Source organism: Nicotiana sylvestris, chromosome 2 (assembly GCF_000393655.2).
Source record: "Nicotiana sylvestris chromosome 2, ASM39365v2, whole genome shotgun sequence".
In the NCBI taxonomy this organism is placed as follows: domain Eukaryota; kingdom Viridiplantae; phylum Streptophyta; class Magnoliopsida; order Solanales; family Solanaceae; genus Nicotiana; species Nicotiana sylvestris.
The window spans coordinates 203339884-203350394 of NC_091058.1; the positions used below are offsets into that span (position 1 = coordinate 203339884).

Genomic DNA, 10511 nt, shown 5'->3' on the forward strand with positions numbered 1-10511 from the left:
ATAATTCTGTTCACTAAGGGCTAAGGCTTAAGCACACGGTAAGAAATCACCTACTATTTTTTGTTTTTGCAGCATCTTAAACCCTAATCTCCAAGTTAAATTTTCAACGTAGGTACAACTTACGTGCCTGGGGGCTAGCAATAGGACAATTAAAGATGATTAAACTGAGAGTTAGTACCATATGTAAAGATGGATATATGAAAGAAAAATACGTTGGTTCTATTTCTAACATATATCTTTGAAAAAACTTAGCGTGCGTGTCTACCTCATAGAGCTCATAACATTCGATGTGGACCGACATTTTATTTTCATTTGCTTTGAATTTTCAATGATACTATATTAATGATTTAAACAGTTTCAGTTTTTGCTGAAAATCAACAACGGAATCTTTTGCAAACACTCTTTCAAGTTTTTGAACCAAACGCCAAAAAATGACAAGAATATAATGTCTGCTTAACCACCTACGGATACAGGTAAGTCATATACTACTACGTAGCAAAATAATAGGCGACCACCAAAGTCTATAAAGAACTCTGGCACATAAAGGTTGTCTATTCTGCAAAGAAGATGATAATTAACCTAAACACGGAATAAAGGCATATCATCTGCTAATATCTTGCTTAGGGAGAGAATTGAGGAATAACACGGAATACAGCTCAAACTACAATCACAAGTTTTAGGCTGCGTAATTCTGATGGTAACAATTAACAGAGCCCCATGTGATGGTAGTACCTTTATTGGAAACTAATATCGATACTGAGGTTGACGAGGGTACTCGTAAAGAGAGCTTGCTGCAGATGAATGGTACTCAGGAAGCACACTTCTAGTACCACCATGACGGTAAACTGATCGCAAACCCACAGGAGGGGGGTCATACTCAGGCTCTGAGCGTGCCGAGTTCACAGGATCATGGTATGACACACGCTCACGGTATGACACGTAGGGATCATTGATCCCAATATCATCCCGGAGTCTAGTTTCCAAACTCAGTGGCTGATGATATTCACGACGCTCTGGGAATCCATCCTGTCTGTAATAATCACGTAGCTCTACTACTGCCTGCCTTCTGTAAACATCAGGATTGCCTAGCACTGTTTCACGTGGCTCTACTACTGCCTGTCTTCTGTAAACATCAGGATTGCCTAGCACTGTGTCCCGCCTATAAGCATCAGGGAGTTCCACCAATCGGCTCTGCCTATAAGTATCATCATGCTGTATCACTGTGTCCCGTCTATAAGGATCTGTTCTCAAAGTCCTACTATATGCATAAGATTGAACAGGAGCAGGTGGTGGTAAAGGTTGAAGCGGGGCTAATGGCACCAATGGAGATGTAACTAAATCCCTTTCATGAAAATGAGGACGTTCATGGTATACACGCTCTTCAACCCGCTCACGGTACCCACGCTCTTCAACCCGCTCACGGTACCCACGCTCTTCAACCCGCTCAGGTCGTCGAGCACGTTCAGCCCGTCTTCTGCCATCCCGACCCCGCCTCTTAACTCTGTCTCGCTTGGATTTCGCAGGGGTCTCAAATCCAAGCCGTGTGTCTTTGGACCTGGAACCTTTGCTTGCAGCAGTGAAAAGCTTACACAGGTCCTTCACCTAGCAATTAGCAAAAGATATGCAAACAAATTGTAGGTGCCGAGACTCGCAAGAAAACTGAAGACTGACAACACTTACAAATAGAGCTTAACCTGAGATATCCAATAAACACAAACAAGATGGATCGAGTACCTGTTCAGAGGACAATAGGCAATCAAACTTTGACCTTGTGAAATAGTTCTTCTTAATCGCTTGCCTGAACGTCTCCTCTGCTAGTGGTAAGCAATCCTCAAGAACAGAAAAGCGAACCTAAAATCAATTTCCAATAAAAATTAACACAAAATGTTCAAGTAAAAAAATCCCACTTATCACACTAAGAGAAGCACCAGTAGAATTCTAGTATATATATTCATCGACGAATTCGCCGCACAAACCAAGACCCTAGGTTTCACACACAGTACAACAGACACACATAATTCCTCCAAGGGAAGTAGGTTTCTACATTTACAACCTCCTAAACCCCAGGGCCACCAGCCGCAAACAGACCTCTGGCAGACAAGCACACAGGAACGTGATGGAACTCCTCACACATAAAGACAGGCACTCAAGGTAAAATATTGTTCAAACTCTCATAGAGCAATCCTTGCCAGAACTGGCATAGGAAAGACTAGGAGTCACAGTAATTATTGTATCGTTTGCCCATTAATGAAAGAATTATGCAGCAAGCTTTAACTCGATGAAAGCTAAAATAACTTCATAAGTCTCTTTTTTATGCACTCTGACTATGATGGGATTAAATATCTAAAATAATTGCTTTCTACCTATGTCTCTACCAAGCCAAACCCTCCTCACATTTATCTGATGAATTGCTCAACATCAATTTGAAGATATGACAGAAGATTTGCCTTCTTTATTGAGGTGGAGATAAAGAAAATGGAAGATCTGCCTTGTGTTAATTACTATTAACTTATTTTGGTATGTATTAGGGTTCACAGGAAAGAAAAACCATATTCAGTGTAGAATTCGCCATAACATTGGCATCTCAGTCTCATTTAAAATCTTCCAAGATACTCAGAAACACATAAAACCATATAATGGCGAGTAAATGTTCGATTCGGTACAATTTATAACTTTTGCAACCACTAAAGAGTTAAGATTATGTGATTTACAAGCACTAGACCTTAAGCTCAAAGACCTAAAATGTGCCTAGGTAATCAAGATCCTATGCACAAATTAGTCTTTTGGATCCCTAACAAGGAAAAGACAAAAAAAAAACCTCAGTAATACCTCATTTGCATTTGGTTTACAAGGAAATAAAAAAATTTATAAGGAATTGTAGACAATACCAACACATATCAAACATGAATTAATAGCAGGATCACCTATCCAAAAAAAAAAAAGCAAGATTTCTTATTTAGAAATTTCCATCAGAAAAATAGCAAGTTGTAACTTCCCCATAACCAAGACCCAGGAAATAAGACGCCCATACTATCCTTGTGGTAAAATATAGACAATCGGACGAAATCCTCTAATACCAATTCTGATGGAAACATTAAATTTGAAGCAACCAACCACTCATGGAAAACGTGAAGAGAAGTGATCTATATGCAACAACAACCCAGTATAATCCCACTTAGTGGGGTCTGGGGAGGGTAGTGTGTACGCAGACCTTACCCCTACCCTGGGGTAGAGAGGCTGTTTCCAAATAGACCTCCGACATCCTTCCCTCCAAGAACGTCTCACCTTGCTCTTGGGGAGACTCGAAGACACAACCTCTTGGTTGGAAGTGATTTATATGCAACTTCGCAACATTTCTAAGCATACAAACAAGTGGTAGGTGTATGCATGCTAGAGCACCAGATTACTGATGTAGATACTTGACGATTATTACAAGGCATCGCACAACACTGATCCCATTGTCAGCCTTAAGAGCTATAGAGAGGTAACATTTTTTTTAAAATCAGTATCACAGTGATGTCATTTTCTATTGGCAGAAGGAAACAGGAAAAAGGAATGGAGCAAAATCCTGACCTCACACAGACACAAATATATACAAGGGAAATCAAAACAATATTGTCAAACCAATCATGCCTCAAAGGTTTCTTCGCCCAAACATGCCATTACCTTGTGGATCAAATTAGGAAACAATTATGCTATATCCATCTAACTTAAGCAAAACAAAAGGCAAATCTTTTTATATCTAGTGTCGGGAGCATGAGGCATAGTAGCTGTTGTTGCAATGTTTGGAGCATGAAATTAAGGCTACAATTGGAGAAGTAAATAATTTATGATAGGAATACCTTTGACATACATCAAATCATATACAACAAAAAATTTACCTACATTTGGACCTATCTTCAGGGTTTAGGCGCCTCTCAAGCAAGCTTAAGACACCACTGCTTAATAAGGCTTTTGTACATGAAGATGGATAAAATTGACTTATAATATTTAACGTCACTAATCAAGCCCCTCCAACAAGAACATGTGTTTGAAGTTAAAAATATTGTGCGTTATATTGGGAGCGACAAGGAGAAAAAGTTCTAATTCTACTCCTGAATTGTCTTTTGTATCCTATAGTTGTACGTGAAGCTGCCTTTTTGAGTTTTGATACTTCACTAATAAACTTACAATCTGTATATATCAAACGAATAGATTATAAAATTAGAACCTAGAGATATATCTATCAAAGGAATAGAAGGATGGAACTCTATTTGGGGTCATCAGACTAAACCACAGGTACTTGATAACTGCTTTGGTTGTTATATGCGCCAACACACAATTGAACATAAAGAGCAATACCTCACTTGAAAATTAGATACTGAAACCCCCTGCTTTATCTTTTCTGCCTTTCTGTTATACGAATATGCGTGTACATACACATAAAGATGGATCACCACCTGAATTTTAATTGCCTACTGGTTGTCTCCTAAGGTTAGGTACTACCAAATTATAAATTATAGGCACTAGAAGTCTAGAACCAAATTAACTCTTGCCCACTAATTCAAAGGAATAAAGGGTTTTTCCTTGATGAACTTATTTATTATTTTCTAGGGTTTGTTTGCCTCAAACAAACGTATTATACTCCGAACAAGGAGAAATGATGAGACTAAATCATTTTTCACCAGTAACCCTATTCTTTTTTTGAGAAAGGGTAACAAACCAGTAACCTTATTCTAATATGAGTAGTTTCATCACAACCATTTTCACCATTTAATACTCAGTATCATCACTAAAACAATTCTCACATGCTCAAGCGCTCACCATTACCAGATATCAAGTACTTTTACACCCATTCAATGACAGAAATGACCATGACATTGTCTAAATTATACCACACATCCTAAATGGACAAATTAGACTTGATTCCCAAATGGAAAAACTACAGACTTTTAAACCGATCAAAATTCAACATCTCACCTATCCTTTCTTGGCTATGCCCATTATGACATACACTTTACCTCTAAGGAACACTATTGACAAAACAATTTCAAATATAAGAGTAAAAGTTATAATGCTTTCCGGACATTGTATTCTCCAATTTATTTTGGATAATACAAAATCTATAAAGAATTTTACCTGCTACCAACAATCTTACAGGAAAATCCATCTTCTATTTATTTTCCTTTTCTTTAGATGGGAGGCTCACTTGTTTCCCATTCATATTTCCCAATTAAATGAGGAAAAGACTTTACCTGGATGTTTCATTCAGCTGCCAATTCAATGGATTTAATTATTCTAAGGACATTTAAAAGCACTTCGAATGACGGAATGAATGTACTCCCAAATACAAAGTCAATCATTTAAACCATAACAAGAAAACTGAATAGCACCTAATAATGGAAACTCCTTACCCTCAAAGGACAAGAAAGTAATTTTTTTTTTCATTTTTTTAATGGGCAACTTCTTAATTTCTAAAGATCTTCTCTGATATTTTTTTTCTTTTTTCCTGGTTGTCTACAGTCTACACACCTCAGTAGAGCGAAAAATATCAAGTTACAACTTACAAGAATTTACTAGTTGATTTATATAAATGATGGTCACCTGAAAGATTGTTCTCGAAATCAATCACCTCCATAATCAGTGATCAGCACACATGTACGCCCAGAACTATACTTTGCAAGTGCGGTGGTCTTGGTCCTATATTATACAAGGCAAGTGGGTTGGTCCTAGACAGGCTAAAACTTTAGAATGGACAGCCCGGGCACTCCACAACCCCTAACCTTTATAGTGGGTCAATTAGGGGCCGGTCAGGCAGCGGGCTATTTGTTTTTGTCTTTCTTCTATTTTTTCTATTTCCTACTTTCTCTTTCGATTTTCTACTTTAGTCTTTACAAATAGAACGTAGTTTTAAACATAGCTTATATTACTATCTTCTGTAGTGTGGTCTTAAAACGTGTCATTATGTCTAAGCATAATATAGAAAGCTTAAAATCAAAGCGTTTTCAAATACGAAAAATCTAAAAAAGGAGCAAATGAAAAAATAAAATAATGTATAATAATGCAACAAAAATAAATAAACATTAGAAAAATTATATGGATTAAAAGATGTGTAACTATAATTAAGGAAAACTATGTCAATCAGGTTTTAATACCATTATAAATTTTTGCTCTAGATACAAAGGTGCAACTTAACTTTTCAACTAGTCTTCAATAGTAGTTATCAATAAACAAAAAGGTTTAAACTAGTAATCAAAGAAAAAGTAGTTTGACTCCCCAAATAGTAACAATATCATATGAAGTGAATCAAAGGAGTTGTATACAACTTTTTTAGCTAAAATTATTATTTATTAATATCGGTTAAAGAAAAAGCCACTACGAATAACATGCACGCCTTAGCGTCATGGTGCCTCCACTAATACATCACTTAAGCAAGGCAAAGTACATGACTTGAGCTTCCCAAATGCCAATGCTACAAGCCAAGTGTGCCCTAACCAAGCCCCTTTGCAACACAATATATATGACAAAACAATACATATCACATTGAAAACCCATTTTAAATTCATAATTCAAATGAAAAGTGGCAACTTTTTTTTTGGATAATTGTGGCGTCCGAACCAGCTTGCGCGTACATTGACTAGTTCCATGAAGTATCCATGAAGTACTGCTACATCCCACTAGCACAAGTACCAAATAACTTTGTCTACTAAGGCTTGGACAGATGGGAAAAAATCACCTAATTTTTTTCCCTTTGTTGGGATTTAAACCTAAGACCTCGTGGTTCTCAATCCACTTCCTTGACCACTAGACCACACCTTTGGGTGCCAAATGAAAAGCCACAATTTTAAGCATCTAATTTAGATCTCTTATACTAAGTTTCTAGTTCACATTCCTCGACACTAACACACTCCTTCATAGGTTACCTAGCAATTGATACATCTTCGCCAAATCTAACATTCTTTTATAATCGAGAAAATCTCAAGGGCTAAAGGCACGCAATTCGAATGTCAACCGATGACCGGCCCACCCCTCTATTCTTCTCCACTTAAATACCAAGTTATGTCTGAACTCGGGTTCGAACCTATGATGTGTGCCTAACCCAAACATCAAAAGCTACGCTCTTACCACTAGACCAAAGTCCTAGGGTAGGTCTATTTATTGTTTAGTCCTACCCTTTTTACAAGGGAGCTCCTTGACACCTACATTAAAGCGGACCCTTAGAAAAGTGAAGCGCCCAACCCTAGTCACACCTAGATTCAAGCTTAAAACCATGGGTTTTCATACTTCGATAAAAGCCAAATAAAATTTCCCGATCTTTGGTTGACTTTAAAATTTGGTACTTCGGTTCGGCCTTTTATTTTCTACAAATATAACCTAACAAAGCAAATAACGAATTAATACATAATATCTATATCATATACGCACTCAATACCAATTTATGAAATGCATATTTGTTTCTAATTTGTCTCAAAAAGTATGACGTATTTATATATGTAAAAATAGTTTTGCTTTAAACTTCTCATTTTACTATTAGTGAGATAATTTATAACCACGAAAGTACCTAGGACTTGTTTTAGACCATGAGATTCAAAATTCTTCTTTCTTAAACACTGTGCCCAGTCAAACATAACATAATTGGGACGAAGTGAGTAATAACTTTTTGAGAAAATATAAATATTATAATAATTTAATTAGATAATTATATATATATATATAACTACTTGCATTATGTATGTTTATGTAAATCAATTAAATTCTATTATTACCTTATTTTAAAAGAATATGATTATTTGAATTTACACATATAATAAATTATTATAAAGTTATATTCTTTTTTCGTCCCTTTCAAGCCCAAATTGATGGAAAAACTTGAACCAAACAAAATTTATTTCGGTTCTATTTTGTTTCTAGAAACCCAAAAATCAAAAAGCCAACCCAACATTTGATAAAATTGAACCGCTCCGACGAATGAACACCCTACAAACACCTTACTTAAAACATCAAGGTTAAATGTGCTTAAACATGCATTTAACACAACTTCATACTATCCTCCGAATGGTACTTCTCTCTTACATCCTCAACTAGAAATATACTTCATCCCAAAAAAATTACGAAGAGAAGCAATTGAAGGTTAGAAGGCATTGATAGCACAACTAGCTAACCTGAGAAGGAAATTGAGACTTGAAAGCCTTGGGTGCAATGTTATAGCCACCACGTTCTGCAGCTTTGTAGATCCCATACATCAACTTCAAATCAACATCGTAAAGGAAAAGCCTCATCCCTTTATAAATTTTTTCCACCGTCTCTTTCTTGCTTGCCGGCAACCCTAGAACCTTATAACGATAACAATCCTTCTTTGTCTCGGAGTTGCACATAAAGATCATACCCATGCCCTTAGCCTTCTTCTTTGAGGACAACTTCTTGTGTGACGACTCGGGCTCGTCTTTGCCTTGAGGAGCCGCTCTAGACTTACCTCCAGAGGCAACTTTCTTAGAGCTTTGCTCATCATCATTTGACTCCAATTTTCCCAAGTCCTTCCCAACCTTACCGTTAGAGGCTACTTTCTTCATAACTTGATTATTTTCACCTTTCTCTTGGGGGCTTCCATTTGCCTTTCTCTTCCTATTATTTCTTCTCTTCATTTTTTTAGCTTTTTGATTCAAACTTCCTTCTATTTTCTCTTTATTCTTTTCATTTGCATTTGTTTCATCTTCTTGTTTTGGCATGTCATCTTCCTGGTTATCCTTGTCTACACCAGCAGCATCTCCTACTTGCTTATCATCTATGTTCTGTTCACCATCTTCCTGTTCTATGGTATTTTCTTGGTTATTACCTTCATCATTACTAATAGCATCTTCTTCTTCTTCCTTATCAGAACCACATTTTTCATCTCCTCCTCCAAAAACTTCATTTTCTTTATTATCTTCATCTTCTTCCATAGCATGTTCTCCCTCTAAAGTTTCAGTTTCAGCTCCATCATTTTCTTCTTCTTCCATAGCATGTTCTCCCTCTAAAGTTTCAGTTTCAGCTCCATCATTTTCTTCTTCTTCTTCTACAAGAGTGATCATTGTTTCTTCAGTTACTGCTGTTTCCACTGAAAACGCAACCGAGCCTCCAGTTTCTATGTGGTTTTCCACCTCACTGGAGTCAAGTGTCGTATCAGCTTCAGAAGCAATTGCAACATCTGCTTTGGACACTGATCGTTTAGTTGAAGCATTGGCCTTGCCTTTTGCACGCACCATCACGAACCTATGTATCTCCGAATCAAAGGGTGTTAAAAAATTGCAAATGAGAAGCAGCTAGTAACACCCATTTATATTAGTTGAACCTATTGAAGAATTACCCACTTTCTTTATCCATAAAAAATTCAAATCAGACGCAAAAAAAATAAGGAAATTAAACTCTAAAGTTCAGAAAATTTACCCAAAAAAACCTCCCAAGCGATGAAGTAAAGCAGTTTTAGTTGGACCCTGCCCCTACCCCTAATATATACAAATGAGCAAACACCTGAAAGTCACATCAACATCTACATGTCACTCCGATACTAGATGGAGTCTGCCTAAAAGAATCATAAAAATGATAATAATGAAAAGAGCACTGCGAGATCGCCTTAACAAAAGCTCGATTTATCCACAAATACATTTATAAAGTTGCTGAATTTTTACTTTTTTATAACTCGATTTATGATAAACAATAGTGAGAATCGTACAGCCCTAACTAGATTATAATAGAGGCTTAATAGTTGTTGTTGTTGATGAAAAAAAAACTGCGAGATCCGAGAAACAAAAGCTCAATTTAGAAAAAATTGATGATTTTTTTTTCTTTAAGATAAATTATAGTGAGATTCATAAACACTAACTAGCGTCGAATTGAGGCTTAATAGTTGTTACTGTTGATGGGGGAAAAGGTGAAAAGCGTGTAATTCATCAATCTCGTTCTCATCGAACTTATCTTTAAAAAAAATTAAAGAGAAAAAACCCTAATATTAAAGATCAAAGCCGTAAAAACGGAAAAAAATGCGGAATTAATTAAATCTAGCGGAAACAGAAGGATAAATCACTCACCTGTAGATTAACGTCGATTGACGGAGAAAACAAATATCCTCTCTCGGCTAGGGTTGAAGTGAAACCCCTTTACGTTTCTATATTTATATGGTGTAAAAGGGACGAAATGTAGAGAGGACGGTGATGAATGTGATGATCGAATCTGAGCCGTTGGATTTGTGAGACAAAAATTTGAGAAATCTTTTCTTTTCGAAGCACTTGCAGGCTGCAGCTTTTAAAGGATTTTTTTTTTTGAGTAATTAAAGGATTAATATTACTCCCTCCGTTCCAATTTATGAGAACCTGTTTGACTGGGCACGGAGTTTAAGAAAAAAATGAAGACTTTTGGAATTATGGTCCTAAACAAGTCCAAATGGGGCTCAGAGTATTTGTGTGGTTATAAAAGCTTCTCATTAAGGGTAGAGTTGTAACTTTAAGCTAAATTGTTACCAAATTTAGAAAGGGTTCATTCTTTTTGGAACGGACCAA

The 10511-nt window shown here is 36.5% G+C and overlaps 1 protein-coding gene across 3 annotated transcripts; it reads right to left on the bottom strand.

Annotated features, from left to right (window-relative positions):
- Positions 1 to 493: 493 nt before the first annotated feature.
- Positions 494 to 10235, bottom strand: LOC104229847 (uncharacterized). 3 transcript variants are annotated; one of them, XM_009782566.2, is made up of 5 exons: positions 10044 to 10131; positions 9403 to 9486; positions 8142 to 9228; positions 1735 to 1851; positions 494 to 1602 (listed from the first exon to the last, which is right to left on the bottom strand). In XM_009782566.2, exons 3-5 carry the CDS (start codon positions 9219 to 9221, stop codon positions 745 to 747), a joined length of 2055 nt encoding a protein of 684 aa, XP_009780868.1. In that variant the 5' UTR covers positions 9222 to 9228; positions 9403 to 9486; positions 10044 to 10131; the 3' UTR covers positions 494 to 744. The 3 variants fall into 3 exon arrangements, with proteins under 3 accessions (XP_009780868.1, XP_070024521.1, XP_009780867.1); XM_070168420.1 differs by having other exon boundaries at positions 8142 to 9236; XM_009782565.2 differs by lacking the exon at positions 9403 to 9486 and having other exon boundaries at positions 10044 to 10235.
- Positions 10236 to 10511: the final 276 nt, after the last annotated feature.